The sequence below is a fragment of the Canis lupus genome, chromosome 26, assembly GCF_003254725.2.
Source record: "Canis lupus dingo isolate Sandy chromosome 26, ASM325472v2, whole genome shotgun sequence".
NCBI lineage: Eukaryota > Metazoa > Chordata > Mammalia > Carnivora > Canidae > Canis > Canis lupus.
The window spans coordinates 27600720-27620973 of record NC_064268.1 but is presented as its reverse complement, the minus strand read 5'-3'; the positions used below and the strand labels follow the sequence as shown (position 1 = coordinate 27620973).

At 46.8% G+C, this 20254-nt stretch overlaps 1 protein-coding gene across 2 annotated transcripts in view; it reads right to left on the bottom strand.

Annotated features, from left to right (window-relative positions):
- GGT5 (gamma-glutamyltransferase 5) overlaps window positions 1–20254 on the bottom strand; it is a 31598-nt gene that overhangs the window by 7592 nt on the left and 3752 nt on the right. For both annotated transcript variants that reach the window (XM_025474716.3, XM_025474715.3), the window contains exons 2-8: window positions 4235–4365; window positions 3484–3579; window positions 2786–2981; window positions 2021–2178; window positions 1400–1546; window positions 472–608; window positions 55–245 (exon numbers count right to left, since the gene is read on the bottom strand). In XM_025474716.3, the coding sequence (XP_025330501.1) occupies window positions 55–245; window positions 472–608; window positions 1400–1546; window positions 2021–2178; window positions 2786–2981; window positions 3484–3579; window positions 4235–4283 (974 nt within the window). In that variant the 5' untranslated portion in view covers window positions 4284–4365. The remainder of the gene's footprint in view (window positions 1–54; window positions 246–471; window positions 609–1399; window positions 1547–2020; window positions 2179–2785; window positions 2982–3483; window positions 3580–4234; window positions 4366–20254) is intronic.

Here is a 20254-nt window from a genome sequence, read left to right as displayed (position 1 = left end):
TAAAACAAGCTGAGGGAGCAAAGGAGTGGGGCCTGGGGACAGGCAGGCACGTACGGTGTGTTGATGGTGCTGGTGGCTGCCACAGCGCTGCCATCCTCCCCTAGCACAGACACATGCGACGTGCCCATCCTGTGGCCCGAGGGCCCATCCAGGCCGTAGTGGCTGAGCTGGTGATCACCCCGAGTGTCGATCTGCTGGCGGATATGCTGGGCCAAAGCCTCTCCCAGCAGGTCCTGGGAAGCGTTCTGGAGTGGCCGGGCAGGTGACGCGGCACCCACAGAGAAGAGGGTCACCTTGGGAGGCCCTCTCCAGTCTGTCCTCAAGCTCGGCCACCCCCAGACCCTGCCCATCCTCCCGCTCCTCTGAGATATGGTGCCAACACTGTCCCTCTAGTACTCGCCACTGGCCTTCCCTTCATGTTGAGCCCTGGGGCCCGGAAGGGGGCTGGCCACTGGCCACAGGCCACCTCACCTGGATCTCCAGGTGGCTGCGGGGGTCCCACAGCCGCCACCTCTGTCCCCCAGCAAACTTGAGCGTCTCCACAAGGTGATGGTACAAGTTCACACTCCCCTCGGGCCTGGCCACCGACTCCGAGGAGAAGTTGAACCCTGGGGAGGGGGTGGGCACAGGTGGGGGTCACCTGGTGTAGTGGGTAGAAATGTTGGCCCCCCTCAAAAAAGATTTGTCCATGTCCTAATCCCCAGAACCTGCGACCACGACCTTATATGGCAAAAGAGTGAATTTTACCTTATATGGCAAAATGTGTGATTAAGTTAAGGATCTTGAGAAGAGCAGATTATCCTGGATTATCCGGATGGGCTCTAAACGTAATCACACAATTAAATGTAGTCTTATAAAATGGACACACAGAGAAGAGGAGGAGGCCGTGTGAGCAGGAGGCAGAGACGGGGATGATGCAGCCAGCCTGGGGTGCTGGCCGCCACCAAGAGCTGGATGAGACAAAGAACACATTGTCCTCCAGAGTCCCCGGAGGAAGCATGGGTCAGCAGACACCTGGATTTTGAACTTCTGGCCTCCAGAACTAGGAGAAAATAGGTTTCTGTTGCTCTCAGCCACAAGCTTGTGTTGACTTGCTGCAGTGGTGACAGGGAACTGCCCGTCGGCCTCTCCCTGGCCCCCCCAGGCCAACCTGCAGGCCAGGCACCTGGCTGCGCACTGGCCGCGCTCACCCCCTGCGCAGCCCGCTGCAGGGAGGATGGCTTGGCCTGCGCCAGAGGCCAGCTCCACAACGCAGGGTCTTGACCCGGGTCCGCAGCCCCATCTTTGGAGTCGGGGGGGGGGGGGCAGGCGAGCCAGAAAAGGAAGGCTGCCCAGAGCCACAGCTGGGCTCTGGAGTTCCCGTGGGCCCGACTCTGGGTGGGGGGGCTGGGAGCCTGACCTCTGAGCACATTGAGGACGAAGCTGAGAATCGCGCCCCCTGCAGGCGGCGGCGGCGAGTACAGGGTGTAGCTCCCCAGGGGCATCGCCAGGGCCTCCACCACCTCGGGCCGGAACGACGCCAGGTCCTGCGGGGTCAGCCGGCTGCCTGAGGAGAGCCAGAGGAGACCCCGTGTAGGGATGGGAACACTGAGGCCGAGGGACCGCCCCCGACCCCAGGTGGCCTGGTGGGGCTCTCCACCCCTAGAGCCCTAGGGGTGATGGAGGGTCTGTGAGGGATGGGTGGCCAGAGGCAGGCAGTTGGTGGGAAGAGGATGGGACGTGAGCGGGGAAGCTGGCCTCTGAGGTCGTGAGGGTGGCCAGCTCCAGGCCCAGGAGCCCGCTCGGCCCACCGTGGCCGCCACTAACTCCCTCATTTACTGGGGCTCTGCTCTTCATGGGCCCTGACCCCTGACCGTGGGGTCCTTGAGGCCAGCAGGGGGCGGGCCTGGATGCCCCCCAAGTCCTGGGAGCAGTTGACATTCCCGCAGGGCTCCGGGAGGGCCTGCCCTCGCTGCTAGCACCCAGAGCCCACCTCTTTCTCGGGCAGGGCTGGGGGCTCCGGGACCTCAGCGCAGCTGACCTTGGTTGGCAATGTCCTCCAGCAGCGTCTGGCCCAGCGTCCCCGTGTAGAAGGCCTCTGCACCCTCTGTGGCCACGGTTTCCAGGGTGGCGGCCAGTGCGGGCCAGGGGAATGGGTCCTGAGCCCTCAGGGGTTCTGTGCCGTTGAAAAAGAGCTGCCTGGGGAGTTGGGGGCAGCCTCAGGGTGGGGCCAGGCCCCGGAAGGTAGCCACACTCCTGCAGGGGCTCTTGTAGGTTCCTGGGGACCCTACGGGGAGGCCGTCCTGGTCTGGGGTGCTGAGGGGCTGGTGTAGACATCAGGAGAGATGGTTCCTCTAGGATTGGGTGGGTCTGAAGACTCTTACCTCTCTCATCACCTGGGCCCAGGGAGAGCACACTCCTTACTCGGGCCTGGGACCCCTCCGGGAAGACACGGCCAGTGGGCTGGCAGGAGGTGAAGGGAGGGTGGCCCAAGCCCTCCTGCCAGCCCAGAGGGAGTGAGAAGGGCAGGGCCAGAGGGTGGCGGCAGAGGCCACATCCACATCCTGGAGCCCATCCTTTGGGTTTAAGCCCCTTCTGGCCTGAGCCACTCTGATTAGGTTCTGTCCCCTAGCTCAAAGGTCTATGAACTGTGACAAAGTACTGGCCTTCCTGGCCTTCGGCCCCCGACACCCCCACAGGGTCAACCCTCCAGCTCAAGGAGGGGCTGAGGTGGAACTGGGTGGGAGCCACAGCTCGAAGCCAGGAGCCGGGTGGGAGCCCAGGGGCCCCCTGGGGAAGTGCTCACCTCAGGGACGTCTTGGATAAGGAAGACCTGAGGAAGTCATTCTGCAGGAACTGACTGAGGACGGAGGGCATGCGGTAGTCCCCTCGGAGCAGGGCGATGGTGGGCCGGAACAGCTGTGCCCAGGGCAGGCGGCCGTGGCGGCGGTGGGCCTCTGCGTAGCCCCGGAGCTCGCCGGGCACTCCGATCCACTGGGCCCCTGCAAGGCGCAGTGGCATCACGCCCCTGCCCCGGCCCGTGGCCTGCCCCAGGGCTTCTCCACCACCCCCACGCTTGCCCCACCAGCTCGGCCCCCCTGGCATGGTAGCCAGAATGAGCCCTCTGGAGGCCACATCTGACCATGTCCCTCCCTGCTCAACCTCCCCCATGGCTCCCCATTGCCTTCCCTCAGGGCCCAACACAAACTGGCCCCGGGATCCCCCACCCCACCCCGTACCCCATCTCCACTGACCTTCCAGCTCTTGGCCAGGCTGGTCCCTCTGCTTGGATCACCACTCCCTACTGAGAAAGCCCTGTTCCAAGGAAGACTCCCCCAACTCCAGCGGGTCAGGACCTCCTCCATGGGGGCTCCCCATTTGCTAGCTGCCGTCCCCTGGCACCAGGGTGTCTCAGCCTGTCCACAGAGCCTCCTCAGGGGAGTGCTCTGGTCAGCCGCAGTGGCCTGGTGGGGTGGGCGATGGTGGCTCCTCCAAGGGCCTCACCTGTGCCCAGTGGCTGGGCCTGCTCACACTGGTCCAGCAGATCTGGGCTGTAGTTGGTGGGCACTGTCTCCCTGGCATTGATGACTTCCACCTTCCCTGGAGTTGGGGCAGGGCATGTGAGTGCTCAGGGGCACTCCTGTGGCTGCCAGGCCTCCCGCCACCATAGCGCGCCCTCATGTGGCCCTGGCCCTGCTCTAGGCCTCTCTCTGTACTTGAGCTGGCCTCTGCGCTGTAGGGGCCAACAGCAGGCCACCCAAAGATGGGCCACTTCGGCATGAAGATTATTTTTGAGTTAAAAGCAATTAAAACCCAGCAGAATCCGGAAGAGCTTTTTACCTCACCCCTACTACTGCCTGAGAGAACTTAGAGGACCTGCTCCAGGAAGAGAGCTATCGCCATAGATAACTAGAGCAGGATATGAACTAAGTAGGGCAGACAGACAAGAGCTTGGTCAAAGTCCTCTGTGTCCCATTGTTTCCCAGTGCTCCCCCCACCCCCCAGCCCCCCACTCTCTAGCCCCTCACGCATATTTGTTTAGCAAACATTTGCTCTTCTTTCTTTTCCTGTGAATTGCATTCTTTCCCTTCGAAGTTCCAGACCCCTACTCCCTTCCCCTTAGCTCATTTTGCCTGCCTGTCTTTGGGATTTCCATGTCCCCAGATGTAAGGGACAAAATTTGATTTTGTCCTGTTAATTTATCTCGTGTCAGTTTAATCCCATCCTCCCCATGGGGTCCCCTATCTGGACTTACCCGTGGTTGCATTGTAGATGGTGAAGATGACCCCTCCGCCCAGGCCCATGCTCTGAGGGTGGACGACTCCGGTGCAGACCAGAGCCGCGATGGTGGCATCCACGGGTGAGCCACGCTTCTGGAGGATGGCTCTAGGAGACACAGCACAGAATGAGAGGCCTGGCTCCCCGGCCACAGCCTCCCAACATGGGTTTGCTCGCCTAGCATTTACTAGGGAATGGTGACAGGTGGGTGACCATCTGGGCTGACACCACACTGGGCTACCCCCTCAAGTCCAGCTGCTCACAGGTCCATGGCCCTCTACAGATTGCAAATTGTCACACCATTTACACCGCCGCTTGCCTTATATAAGGTACTTCTCAGTTTGCACCGTGCTTTTGAGGCTGTTATTCCCCAGGCCCTTCTAGACCCCCAGGTCCTCCCAGCAGTCCAGGAGCCCAGCCTAGGTAGCCCCCACACCCCATTTCATGGGGGACATGTGGGCCCTAGTCCTTTTAAGACTGGACTTTTTCAGGTGACCTTAAGATCTTGTCCTGCTACCACAGGCTTGGGCTAAGGGGCTCCCCAGCCCTACCTAGGGCCCCGTGGGCACCGAGGGGTGGGCCTTTTAATTTATTTTATTTATTTATTTATGATAGTCACACAGAGAGAGAGAGGCAGAGACACAGGCAGAGGGAGAAGCAGGCTCCATGCACCGGGAGCCCGACGTGGGATTCGATCCCGGGTCTCCAGGATCGCGCCCTGGGCCAAAGACAGGCGCCAAACCGCTGCGCCACCCAGGGATCCCAGGGTGGGCCTTTTAGTTCCAAGGTGCTAGTCAGACTGGCCTGTGTTGAGGAAATGACCCTGTTCCTAGGGCACCGCCCTGCACAGTTCACTGGGTGCTCCCTCTTTCTGCACTCAGGAGTCCTCCCAAGCCCTCCAAGGAAGCAAGTATTTATACCAGTTACAGACGGGGAAACTAAGGCCCAAGGAGGGGGTGGGTCTGGTTCCCCTCCTCCACCCCATGGGACCTCTGACCTCAGCACCCTCCCTCAGCTTGGGCACCCTCAGCCTGAGCACTCCACCCTGGGCTCACACTCTCCTCCGAGCCACATGTCCTTGCTCTGGGCTCACCCATAGGCACACATGGCTACAACATGGACACACATAATGTTGGAACAGGAGAAGGGGCAGAGGACAGCAGTATGACACAATAAGATGGTCACAGCCAGGCGTAGAAAAACACAGATGCTTCATAAGATTAAAACACCCTAAGCAAAAACAAGACAAACTGGAAAATGATTTTTTTTTTTTTAAATTCCCATCACAAAAACCTCATTTTGACTGGCCCATTTTCCCCTGCATCTGGAAGTGCTTTCTGCATTCGGCTTCCAGAAGACAAGTTCCCACCACCGCCGCAGCCGCCACCACCACGCTCTGGTTTCCCGGCACCTCCCTGACCTCATGCTATTGGGGGCCTCGGGCTCAGTCTGCTGTTCCTTGTGCACCTATATCTTCTCTCAGATGACCTGACCTAGGCTCAGAGTTTAAATGCAACCTCCACAATGATAACCGCAAGTTTTATCTCCAGCTCATACTGTCCCCTAAACTCCAGACGTATCCCCAGCCATCCACAAGATACCTCCTCTGGATATCTAAGAGGCATTTCACTTTTGTTGTTGTTTTACTTTATTGGTTTGTTTCTTAAGTTTTTATTTGAGGCATTTTACTCTCTTTTTTTTTTTTTTTAAGATTTTATTTATTTATTTATTCATGAGAGACACAGAGAGGCAGAGACATAGGCAGAGGGAGAAGCAGGCTCCCTACAAGGAGCCCAGTGTGGGACTCGATCCCAGGATCTCCAGATAATGCCCTGAGATGAAGACAGATGCTCAACCACTGAGCCACCCAGGCATCCCAAGGCATTTTACTCTTAACATGACCTAACCTGCACTTCCTTCACACCTCTGCCCCCCAAAACGGCTCCCTTCCTACCTTCACTATGTTGTGCCCAGATCCAAGCCACCAGCATCTCTCACCTGTGTTATTGCAACGGTCTCCTACTCGGTGCCCTGCATCTGCCTTCCCCCTTCTGTTTTAACAAAATTATGTCAAAATGTAAATCAGACATCCCTGTAATAGGAAATGAAATAATTCAGATCAAATTTCCCAGACCGAAACGAACTAGGGGTGGTAGAAGGGGAGGAGGGCGGGGGGTGGGAGTGAATGGGTGACGGGCACTGGGGGTTATTCTGTATGTTAGTAAATTGAACACCAATAAAAAATTTAAAAAAAAATTACTAACCTCAAAAAAAAAAAAATTTCCCAGACCACTAAAAAAGCCAGAAAAGATCAAATATCTGCTTAAAGGCATCACAGGCAGAGAAAAAAATGCAGGCCTCAAGACAGAGGAGCCTGACATTTGGAGCTGCTCTACCCGTTCAAGATGTTTGCCAGTCCTGGAAGAAGTGGTCAAGAAGCCATGCAGTACTTTTGACATCCCCATGTGACTTGCTGGTAAACCACACTTGGAGATGGGTCCTCACTCTCAGAGTGAAACGCGAAACAGACCAGCCCTGACAAGCCCAGTGGCCCAGCTTCAAATCATCACTGTCAATCAAATTGAATTAAGGCGATTCCTGAATGTTGGCATCCTGAGCCTCAGATTTTTTCTAACAATTATTTTTAACCATTTCAATACATTCTTCAAATGCTAACTTTAAAATAACCAAGCAACAAGGCAGTAATACAGCATAAACAAAGCCCAAGAGAAAGCACAAACAATGAAGAAAGAGACCCATCGATCTCCAGATTATGAAACTGTCAGGCCGCAGACTCTAAATAACTACATTTAAGGATATAAAAGACAAGATTAAGGATTTCCCCAGAGAAATGGCAACTATAAAACATGGAATTAGGAGCTCAGTGCTAACAGTAGATTAACAACAGATTGGACACCAGTTTTTTGGTGTTTTTTTTAGACTTTTATTAATTTGTTGAGTGAGAGAGAGAACAAGAGAGCACAAGTGGGGGGGGGGGACAGAGGGAGAGGGAGAAGCAAGCTGCCTGGTCAGAGATGATGCATGATGCATATGCGAAGTGACTCAATCCCAGGACGCTGGGATCATGACCTGAGCCCAAGGCAAATGCTTATTGGACTGAGCCAGTCCAGCACCTTGGACACAAAAAAATTTTTTTTAAAGATTAATTCAGGGAACCCTGGGTGGCGCAGCGGTTTAGCGCCTGCATTTGGCCCAGGGCACGATCCTGGAGACCCGGGATCGAATCCCACGTCGGGCTCCCGGTGCATGGAGCCAGCTTCTCCCTCTGCCTATGTCTCTGCCTCTCTCTCTCTCTCTGTGTGATTATCATAAATAAATTAAATTTAAAAAAAAAAAGATTGGATTTTAAAAAATAAATAAATAAAGATTAATTCAATATAAAATATCAAAATTTGGGCAATTCCGGTGGCTCAGCGGTTTAGTGTCACCTTCAGCCCAGGGTGGGATCCAGGAGACACGGGATCAAGTCCCATGTCAGGTTCCCTGTATGGAGCCTGCTTCTCCCTCTGCCTGTGCCTCTCTCTCTCTCTCTCTCTCTGTCTCTCATGAATGGATAAATAAAATCTTTTAAAAATATATCAAAATTTAAGTATGGGGGAAAGTATAGAACATACAAAAAATATAGTAAGAGATAGGTATAAAATGACAATAAAACTATATATATGGTTTTATATAGTATATATATGACATAGTATATATATGACAATAAAACTATATATATACATATCATGTGACCACTATGTATAATTACATATGTATAATTAATTCTGTATTAATACATATATGTATAATACAATATGTATAATTACATTAATTTTAGACCAAGTAGATTTTATTAGAGATAATAGGGACACATTAATATTATAAAAGGCTCAATTCAACAAGAAAAAATAGAAAGAAAAAAATAGAATAGAAAATTTTATCCAGAATAGAAAAATCTGGATACAGGTACACTTAACAGTTTAAAAACACACAAAGTAAAACTTGGCATAACGAAAAGAAGGAAGAGACAAATATACACAGGAAAGATTTTAACATACCTCACTCAGAATCTTACAGAATAAGTAAGAAAAAAATCAGTGAGGCTATAGAAGATTCGAATGACACCACTATCATAAGATGACTGAACTGATGTTACAGAATGCAGTACTCAACAGTCATGCATAGAATATTTATATAAACAGATCATTTTATGGACTTTTAAGCAAGTCTCAACAAGTTTCAAAGAACTGAAATCATATAAATGACTTAGAAAATCCCCATGTATTTGGAAATCAAGAAAAACACTGATAATTAGCCCATGGGACAAAGAAGACATTACAATGGAGATTAGGAAGTGTTCTGAAACGAGTATGATGAAAATACCACCCATCTGAGTGTGTGGGGTTATCAGCAATGGTGTAAGAGAAATGGGAAGGGAGGAAATGGGTCTGCAGAATTCCCACATCACCACAGTGTCTCATAGGGAAGTCGGGGGGGCCAATCAGTCTGAGAACTTTCACTCAGATGAGTATTACAGATTTGGTTTGGCAAGCTCCAGCTTATGCGTGAGTGAAAGGTAGCCAAGGGAAGGCATGGTGCCAAAGAGTTATGGGTTTTGAGGACTCTCAAAATGAATAAATGAACACTCTCCTCCAAGGCAGAGGGTCTGCCTGAGGAGAAGCTGCTGTAGTAGAAGCAAACTAAACAAGACTGGCACCACAGAGGGAAAAGAAAGAGAAAACAATTATCAGAAAGTAGGAGACGGGGCGCCTGGGTGGCTCTGTCAGTTGCATACCCAACTCTTGGTTTCAGCTCAGGTCATGATCTCAGAGTCATGGGATTGAGTCCTGTACTGAGCTCTGCACTCAGCAGGGGAATCTGCTTAGGTTTCTCTCTCTCCTCCCCCTCTGCCCCTCCTCCTACTCAGGTGCACATGCACACACACTCTCTCTCTCTTTCAAGTAAATAAAAATAAAATCTTTTTTTTAAATAAAAATAAAATCTAAAAAAAAGAAAGTAGGAGACCATATATATTTTTTCATTTTGTGAAAACAGCAAAAGGAATTCAAGAGCCATGAAGTGATAAAAACTATTTTGACCCACCTTCCAGCATAAAAGTAAAGAAAAATTCATCTTGCTTGAATGTGAACAATAAAACATGTTGAAGTCACACCCCAAACAGACTTGTTATAAGGGAAAAAGATAATAAGGAGCAGAATAACAACCCCCAGGCAACCAGAAAGATAAGCCTATAAAGCAAATGTTAGCGCAGCCCGGGTGGCTCAGTAGTTTAACATCACCTTCAGTCCAGGGCCTGATCCTGGAGACTCGGGATTGAGTCCCACCTCAGGCTCCCCGCATGGAGCCTGCTTCTCCCTCTGCCCATGTTTCTGCCTCTCTCTCTCTCTCTCTCTCTCTCTCTCTCTCTGTGTCTGTCATGAATAAATAAGTAAAATCTTTTAAAAAAATAAAGCAAATGTTAACGTCAACTTAATATTTCAAAATGTGTCAAAATAAAAATTTTTTTAATTTTTATTTATTTATGATAGTCACAGAGAGAGAGAGAGGCACAGAGACACAGGCAGAGGGATAAGCAGGCTCCATGCACCGGGAGCCCAATGTGGGATTCGATCCCGGGTCTCCAGGATCGCGCCCTGGGCCAAAGGCAGGCGCCAAACCGCTGCGCCACCCAGGGATCCCAAAATGTGTCAAAATAAATTAAAAGAATTATAGAAGCAATGAAGGGGCAGTATACATCAAAATTAGAAAAACTGTTAATGAAGAGATTGGAAAAGATGACTTTAGAAAACAAAACTATAGAAAAAAATTCAAAACTAGAGAACTCAGGAAAGAATAAAACAAAAGAAAAAACTCTCAGAAATGAAGGCTAAACAAAGATAAATAGAGCAAATCCTTACAGAGGTTCCCTAAAAAAAAAAGAGAGAGAGAGAGAAGATGAAAAGAGGGAATTTTTTTAATCAAAAAGAAATGAAAAGGAGATTTTAAAATACAAAAGATAGGCAAGAAGATCAAACATACACTTAGTAGGAGTCCCGGAGTGGAAAACCAAATCTGTGGGACAGAATAAAATAAACACTATAATTCAAGATAACTCTCCTGATTTAAAAAGAAAAAAAACATAAAACTTATTCTGTATTGAAAAAAGTCATTCCACTGCATGGGAAAAATCAATTTGGAATAGTCAATATTGAGGTATATTCTAATAAACTATTGAACTTTAATAACAATAATTATTTGGGCATCTAGATATAAAGATTAGCTTTCTTAGAAAATAATATTGTCATCAGACTTTTCAACACCAATGAAGTGTTATAATCAACACATTCAAGGACAGAAAATGTGAACCAATGATTTTATTTACTTATTTTTTTTTTGAACCAATGATTTTATATCCAGATAAACTGACAGTCACCTACAAAGGCCACGGACTTTTATAAACACTCAAGAACTCAGTGAATATTTACTCTGTGAAAACTTCCTGAGGAATCTAATATAAACAAACTTCAGGGCAGCCTGGGTGGCTCAGTGGTTTGGCGCTGCTTTCTGTCTGGGGCGTGATCCTGGAGACCCGGGATCAAGTCCCACATGGGGCTCCCTGCATGGAGGCTGCTTCTCCCTCTACCTGTGTCTCTGCCTCTCTCTGTCTCTCTCTTTGTATCTCTCATGAAAAAATAAATAAAATCTTTAAGGAAAAAAAGAAAAGAACAGAAATTTAAAAAATAAAACTTCAGACAACTAAAATAACATGAGTGAGAGTAGGAATTAAATACATATTTACCTATAGATTTAAGACTAAAAGTGATGGTTATAATGGAAACAATACATCAATGTAATGTCTATTGTTCTGAAAATGTAGGTACAGTACAAACACAAAAATGGAGTAGAGATATTGTTTTGAGGACATGACTGTTGTCTTTTACTTATGGGCCAAATGACAGGCTAAAAAGAGAAAATACTCTGGTTTACAGCCCCCTCCCCCCCAGTACTGATAAAAGTAAATGTACCTGTGTTACGGCACACAAAACTGGATGTTTGGATGTGTTAAGTGAACCAGTGAAAATTTTTCTTTTAAAGATTGTGTGGACAGAAAACTCATTTGGTAGAAGAAAATTAAATGAAAAAAATAGTAGAAACACCGAAAGCTATTATGGGTGGTGAGACCTGTTGTGTGATTAAAAAAAGGAGGATGGGAGTGAGAATGGAGAGGCTATATAAGAAATAGAATAAGGTTATTGATTTGACCAATAGGTATTAACTGAGAGTAAAAAGATATCCCATATCCCTTCAGATCCTATCTTGGGAAAGAGAACAGAGGAAAGAAGAGGTTTCTAGGTAGTTTCAGTATCACTTATAGTAGAGAAGTCCTCAATCTACTGGGATAGACGGAGGAGAGAGATTTTTATTCTGAGGAATTGGTTCATATTATTGCAGAGACTGGCAAGTTCAAAATCTGTAGGGCAGGCCAGGAAGATGGAAATTCAGACAGGATTTTTATGTTACAGATTCAAGGCTGAATTCCTTCTTCTCTGGGAAATCTGGTTTTGCATTTCAGGTCTTTAACTGATTGGATGTGGCCCACCCATGTTTTAAGATAATCTGTTTTACTTAAAGTCAACTGAATGAAATGTTAATTACATCTACAAAAGACCCTCAGAGCAACATCTAGACTAGTATTTGACCAAAAGACTGGGCACTATAGCCTAGTTTAACCATCAGAGGAGTAAAGAATTTCCCTCAAAAGAAGAACTAAAGTACCATATTTATATATCTAATATTGTAATTACATATAATATATGATACAATAAAGATATCAACAGAAGTATAACTATTAGAACAAAAACACAAACCTTTCTTTTTTTAATTTTTATTTATTTATGATAGTCACACAGAGAGAGACAGAGAGAGAGAGAGAGAGGCAGAGACATAGGCAGAGGGAGAAGCAGGCTCCATGCTCCGGGAGCCCGACGTGGGATTCGATCCCGGGTCTCCAGGATCACGCCCTGGGCCAAAGGCAGGCGCCAAACCGCTGTACCACCCAGGGATCCCACAAACCTTTCTTGATATCAAAAGCTATGCCAAAAAGAGAAAATAAGTGATATATTTCTTGTTTTTGCAAATAGAAATTTTAAAAATCATAGCAAAAAAAAGAAAGAAAAAATGAGAAGAGACATATAAATTAAAAAACACAAGAAAAATAAAAGACAAATGAAAATAATTCCCTCTAAAAGACTGACTAGAAACAAGATGGGGGCCCTGGGTGGCTCAGTCATTTGGGCGTCTGCCTTGGGCTCGAGTCATGATCCCAGGGTCCTGGCATTGAGCCCTGTGTTGGGCTCCCTGCTCAGTGGAGAGCCTGCTTCTCCCTCTCCCTCTGCTGCTCCCCCTGCTTATGGGCGTACTCAATCTCTCTCTCTCTCTCTCTCTCTCTCTCTCTCTCTCTCAAAAATAAATAAATAAATAAATAAATAAATAAATAAATAAATAAATAAATAAAATCTTTAAAAAAACGAACAGGATGAAGATGATGTGAATGAGATCTTTAAGGATATATATAGTCTTTTACACAGTTTTGACTTATATTCAAAAATAAAATTAAAAAGGAAACCCTAGAATTGAACACAAACTGGAAAAAAATTAAGCTAATGGTATATTGAACTGATAAATACACAGGAAAAATATTTTAATTTTACCATACATCTTTTGTGGGATATATCCAAAGGACAACAAAACAAAAACAACAACAACAATAACAAAACAACCTGCAAAGACATCTCAAATTTTACTTAGTAGATTTGTTGTTTATAGTAGTTCTGTTGAAGTAATTTTGAAACTATTTTGTGATTATTTGGGGAGAGAGCAAGTAAGTAAATATATTAACGTTGATGAGAACTTCTCTTACCATGGCAGAAGAGACACACAGGACCAGATAGAGGAAGATGGGAAGGAGCCTATGACTGTGGATCTCAACTGGAGGTCTCAGTACAGACTCATGATATTTGTACATTGCTCCTGGTTCTACGCAGGGACACAATGTAGAAGGAATGGCTTCCCTGTATCAATGAACACTCTAGCACTCAGATCTTGATTTCTGAAATACCATACGCTCCTGATTCCTGATTTCAGATCTGGCTGAGGGAATATACAAGTATACTTGTGTATATATACAATATACAAATATACTTCTTGGGCTAGAAGTCAAGAAAATTTTCCAAGACTAATGGATTCATGTGAAAGAACATAGTTGCTGGCCTTGAGGAGCTCCCATTGGTAAAATCTGTGACAATTTGGGCATCGAAAAGCATAACAGGGCAGCCCAGGTGGCTCAGCGGCTTAGTGCTGCTTCAGCCCAGGGTCTGATCCTGGAGACCAGGCTTCGAGTCCCATGTCAGACTCCCTGCATGATCCCAGGGTCCTGGCATTGAGCCCTGTGCTGGGCTCCCTGCTCAGTGGAGCACAACACACTGCATGGAGACTGCCTCTCCCTCTGCCTCTCTGTCTCTCTCTGTCTCTGTCTCTGTCTCTCTGTCTCTCTCTCTGTGTGTGTGTGTCTCTCATGAATGGATGAATAAAATCTTTTAAAAAAAATGTAATAGTGATGGCTTATAATATATTGAATCAAAACAGTCCTTGAGTTGATAGTGATACTCGAGAACATCTAGGTTGGGGAGAAGGGGATATTTTTTACCGAAGAATGCAAGCTCGTGAATGTTGAAGAGATGACAGGTTTAGAAATCGTCTTTTTGCAAACACAAATTTATTTATTCAGACAAGGACCAAAATAGATGCTAAAACATGGATCAGGTGTTTGAAAAAAGGATATTCACCTTGACTCAAAGTATCAAACCGTATGTTACTAATTTAATAAGGAAAATGGTATTCCTTACAATGCAGACATATGGAAGATATCACCTTTTATGAAGTAAGCCAACTTAATTAGTCTCACCAATGATGGGAGAGCCTTCGTGTTTAACCAGAGTCTAATAAAGAAGAAGGAATCAGACAAATCAAGATTGTGAAGCAAGGCTGTGATTCAACTGGATGGACTGGCTCTAAAAATGTTAATGTCGCAGGGGCACCTGGGTGGCTCAGTTGGTTAGGCAGCCCACTCTTGATTTCAGCTCAGGTCATGATCTCTGGGTCCTGGGATTGAGCCCCGCCTCCGGCTCTATACTTGGTGGGGAGTTTCCTTGAGATTCTCTTTCTCCTTTCCCTCTGCCCCCTCCCCCTACTCACAAGCTCTTTAAATAAATAAATAAACAAATAAATAAATCTTTTAAAAAATTAATGTCATAGAAGATCAATTTTGTTTTTTTTTTTTTTAAGAAGCAAGAGATAGGGACGCCTGGGTGGCTCAGCAGTTGGGCATCTGCCTTTGGCTCAGGTCGTGATCCTGGGGTTCCAGGATCGAGTCCCACATCAGGCTCCCTGCATGGAGCCTGCTTCTCCCTCTGCCTATGTCTCTGCCTCTCTCTCTCTCTCTCTGTTTCTCTCATGAATGAATAAATACAATCTTTTTAAAAATTAAAAAAAAAGAAGCAAGAGATAGTTCTATATTAAAGAAGACTAAAAAAACATGACGATCACTGATTGGATACTGGATCTAAAGAGATAAATAGAGGATATAGATAGATGATAGAGAGATAGATAATAGATGACAGAATTATTGGATCAGTGGGGAAAATTTGAATTGGATAAGGTATCAAATACTATTATTATATCAAGGTCAAATTTCTTGAGTGTGATAATGGTATCAATGTTATATAGGAGAATGATCTTATTCTTAGTATATAAGTATATATTCTTAAGTATATATCTTCTTAGTAGATATATACTTAAGTATTTAGGGATAAGGTGCCATGATTAATCAAACTTTTTTTTAAAGATTTTATTTATTTACTCATAAGAGACAGAGGCAGAGACATAGGCAGAGGGAGAAGCAGACTCCCTGCAGGGAGCCTGTCGTGGGACTTGATTCCAGGACCCTGGGATCACAACTTGAGCCAAAGGCAGATGCTCAACCATTGCCACCCAGGTGCCCCGATTAATGCAGCTTTTAAAAAATACAGATAGATAATATATAAAGAGAGAGAAAGAAAATGAGGTGATATAGTAACACTTGGTGAACGGAAGTGAAGGATAAATGGGGATTCTTTCCATTTTTTCTGTGGGTGTAAAACTTTTTCAGAGGCACCTGGTGGCTCCGTCGGTTAAGCATCTGCCTTCAGCTCAGGTCGTGATCCGAGGGCTCTGGGATCCAGCCCTACAATGGGCTTTTTGCTCAACAGGGAGCCTGCTTCTTCTTCTCCCTCTGCCTACCACTCCACCTACTTTTGCATGCTCTCTCTCTGTCAAATAAGTAAGATCTTAAAAAAATAAAAAATAAAACTTTTTTAAAATAAAAATAGGAGCACCTGGCTGGCACAATCAGGCATCCAACTGTTAATTTTGGCTCAGGTCATAATCTAGGGTTGTGGGATAGAGCCCCACATCGGACTCTGTGCTCAGTGCAGATCCTGCTTGAGATTCCCTCTCCCTCTCCTTCTGCACCACCAGCTCATGCTCTCTCTCTCTCTCTCTAAAATAAATAAATAATTTTTTTAAAAAAATACAAGCATTTAGGGGGAAGTAGCCAAAACAACAACAAAAAACTTGTGAAATGCAGCTCAGCCAAACTTTGAGGGAAAATTATAGCTTTAAATTATTTATTGGGCAGCCTGGGTGGCTCAGCAGTTTAGCGCCACCTTCAGCCCAGGGCATGATCCTGGGGACCCAGGATCGAGTCCCACGTCGGGCTCCTTGCATGGAGCCTGCTTCTCCCTCTGCCTGTGTCTCTGCCTCTCTCTCTCTCTGTGTCTCTCATGAATAAATAAATAAAATCTTAAAAAAAAAAAAAGACTTCTCAAGAACAAAGAGAGAAAACACTAATTACTAATACCAGAAATGAAAGAGGACTCATTACAGACCTTATAGACATTAAAAAAGTATTAAGAAAATTGTATGAACCAATAGTCTGCCTATAAAGGTGACAGTATGAATCCCTTGGAAAGAATGAACTAAAATGGGCACAAGGAGAAATAAGGGACACCTGGGTGGCTCAGTGGTTGAGTGTCTGCCTTTGGCTCGGTTGGTGATCCCGGGATCCTGGAAACAAGTCCCACATCAGGCTCCTGGCAAGAAGCCTACTTCTTCCTCTACCTATGTCTCTGCCTCTCTCTGTGTGTCTGTCATGAATAAGTTTTAAAAAGAAGAACAAGAACAAGAAATAATAAAAACTTGGTAGTCTTTCTTATTAAAGAAGTAGAATCCATTTCTAGGGCACCTAACTGTCTCATCTCAGGGTTGTAAGTCTGAGACTCAAGTTGGGTGTAGAGATTACTTACAAATAAAATATTTTAAAAAAGAGAGAAATAGAATCCACTATATAAAACCTTCACACACACACACACATACACACAAATAACTCTGGCTCAGAAGCCTTAACCAGTAAATTCTTCCAAGCATTTGAAGAGAAAATAACACTAACCTTAAACACAAAAAAACAACATAAAACCTTGTCTCCCAGAATGTAGAAAAAGAGAGAACACTTCCCAGTTCTTTTTATGAGGCCACTAAACCTTGATACCAAAACCTGGGGACACCTGGGTGGCTCAGCCATGGAGCATCTACCTTCAGCTTGGGTCATGATCCTGGGGTCCTAGGATCAAGTCCTGCATCAGGCTCCCTGTATGAAGTCTGCTTCTCCCTCTGCCTGTGTCTCTGCCTCTCTCTGTGGTCTCTCATGAATAAATAAATAAAATATTTTTTTAAAACCTGACAAAGATATTATAAGAAAAGAAAAAGTACAGACCAGAATCGCTCATGAACATAAAGACAAAATTCCTAAACAAAATGTTAGCACATCAGGGGTACCTTGGCTGGCTCAGTCAGTAGAGCATGCGACTCTTATTAATCTCAGGGTCATGAGTTCAAACCCCATAGTGGGTGTGCAGCCTTCTTAAAAAAAAAAAAGTTAGCAAACCAAATAAAAAATGATATTAAAATTAGAACAAGTGTGGTTCTTTCAGAGATACAAGGGTGGTTTAATTTATTTTAAAAGATAGAAAAATCAGGCAGCCTGGGTGGCTCAGCAGTTTAGCGCCGTGTTTAGCCCAAGGCCTGATCCTGGAGTCCCGGGATCAAGTCCCACGTCGGGCTCCCTGCATGGAGCCTGCTTCTCCCTCTGCCTGTGTCTCTGCCTCTCTCTCTCATGAATAAATAAATAAAATCTTTAAAAGAATAAATAAAAGATAGAAAAAAATCATTTGATTTTCTTGATAATGCAGAAAATGTATTTGATGTAAAACCTGATAGGAAAATGGGCAAAGATTTAAAAAAACATTTTTTTTATTGGAATTCAATTTGCCAACGTATAGCATAACACCCAGTGGGGCAAAAGATTTTAACAGAGATTTCATAAAAGAGGATATTCAGATGGCCAGTAATCACAGCCCCTCAGCACTAGGCATGGATTTGTTGATTGTCTGTCTCAGCCACCACAAAGGCAAGGACTTTGACCATCTGGTTACCACTGTGCCCCCAGGACAATGGCTGGCAGACAGTAGGTGCTGCATTCCTATTTGATGAAGCCTCCTGCAGGTAGAAAAGCATGCACGCACCTCACCCTCTGTATACACATGCTCACAGGCATGTGGCCCAGGTGAGGGCCACCTGGGCTAGAGTTCTTACTCCCCAGCTGCATGATACGGGGCACACGATTCAACCTTCCTAAGCCTGGGTCTTTTTTTTTTTTTTAAGTAAACTCTACACCCAATGTGGGATTTGAACTCATGACCCCAAGATCAAGAGCCACTTGCTCTACTGACTGAAACAGCAAGGCACCCTGAGCCTTGGTGTTTTTAGCTGTGAGTGGAAACAGTTCTGACCAGCAGAGAGCTACAGTGTAGAACAATCAGGCATCTCTAACACGTCTGTCCCCAAGCAGCTGAGAGGCTGCTGTCACCATCGCTGCTGTCACCCATCCAGGTTTGCACACTCCCGCAATGTGGATGCACGGTGCCAGGCACGCAGGCTGTTTCCACTAGCATGGCCCCAGAGGGGAGGAAATGCAGTAATTTCCTGGTGATCTGGCCAGGAGTCCAGAGAGCCACTAGGGTCACAGGAACGGGGACAGGAGGAAGGCTCACACCCTAAACCCTATGAGCCTTCCCCACAGTAGGGTCCCCTGCTCTGACCCTAGCCCTAACTCCAGGTCCTGAGATGCCAACCACATCCAGTACAAGGCACTATAACAGTCAGTGGTCAGACTGCTGCCATCAAGGGAGCACCTCCTATGGGCCGGGCAAGCTTCATGCTCCCCCTCCATGAAGGAAGTGCTGGCAGGAGTCCCATTTCACAGGTGGGGAAACTGAGGCTGGAAGGTTACAACAATGTGCCGGAGCCCCTGCTCTCCTCTGAGCTGAGAGTGTGACCCACAGACCTCTGGATGGGGCTGGAGCAGCTGATAAGACCCAGCTCTCAGGGGCCCATCCCCATGCTCACCTCTGCAGCCCAGTGCCAGCCCAGACTCCAATGCCCTAGAAGGTGAACACTCTGGATACTACAACCTTCTTCTTTTTTTTTCCAAATTTTTAATTTTTAAAAAAATTATATATTTGAGAGAAAGAAAGAGAGAGAGAGAGAGACCACAAGCAGGGGAGCAGCAGAGGGAAAGGAAGAGGCAGGCCCAGGAACTTGAGATCATGACCTGAGCTGAAAGCAGAAGGCAGACATTTGATGGACTGAGCCACCCAGGCATTGCCCCCACTATCCTCTTTTCCAGCTTCTCCCTTCATGAGTAAAAAGCTCTGACCTTTACAGGTCTGCTAGGGGCTGGGGAGGCTTTGGGACCCAGGACAGGCGATGGAGGGCTCTGGGAAGACCCCGCTGCTCTAGGAGCTCAGGACAGTTTCCATCCCTACAGAGGCAGCAAGAGAATGACAGTCCCAGCTGGGCTTGCTCACTCTGTGACACCAGGCAGCTCCCTTCTGTTCAGGCCTAGTTTCCTTAGAACTCAAGTGCAGCAATGAATCCCATTGGATTCTGGGAAAAACAATGAATCTTCCCACTGAGGATCTTGTGGGAGGACAGGTATTTCTTTTTTCTTTTTTTTTTTAATTTTTATTTATTTATGATAGTCACACACAGAGAGAGAGAGAGAGGCAGAGACATAGGCAGAGGGAGAAGCAGGCTCCATGCACTGGGAGCCTGACGTGGGATTCGATCCCAGGTCTCCAGGATCGCGCCCTGGGCCAAAGGCAGGCGCTAAACCACTGCGCCACCCAGGGATCCCGAGGACAGGTATTCCTGAGTGGCCACAGCAGACACATGTCACAAACCTAAAAGCTACCATTACCCTGAAGCTCACGCAGTCTCCCTAGAAGACAAGCACTTACTCGGAGCCTTGGAACGCCCAGTTTGCACATAAGCCTTACATGCTGGGACATAACGCTGAAAAAAGACAGACTAGAGGGGCAGAGGGGATAGGACCTCACTGTCACTGTGTGTCTATTTATCCACTACTCATGGTGCTGGGTCCTCACTCATGCCAACCTTAAGAACCCGCCCCCAGGGGCTCTGGCTGTAGAAGGCCCAGCCCAAAGGGGCAAACCTGGTGCTGGTAGAATAGGAGATTGGGTCTGGGAGGCCCCGATGGTGAAAGGAGATGGTGGGAGGGGAGCTGGGGACAGCACTGAGGAGGGACAGCAGGCTTCAGACAGGCAGTGCCCTTCAGACCCCTGCAGTGGCATGGCCAGGAGTCCTCAAGGGGGTGGATTTTAGCCAGGAGGCCCCCCAGCCCAGCCAGGGTCTCTGGATCCGTGATCCACAGCTTTGGGGGGACAGCTCCAGGCTCCCTCCCACTCCTGGCTTCTTAAAACAAGAAAAGGAAGTGGAGAGTGCTGTTCTTTGACAAACACACAAAATGCAGGGGGCGGGA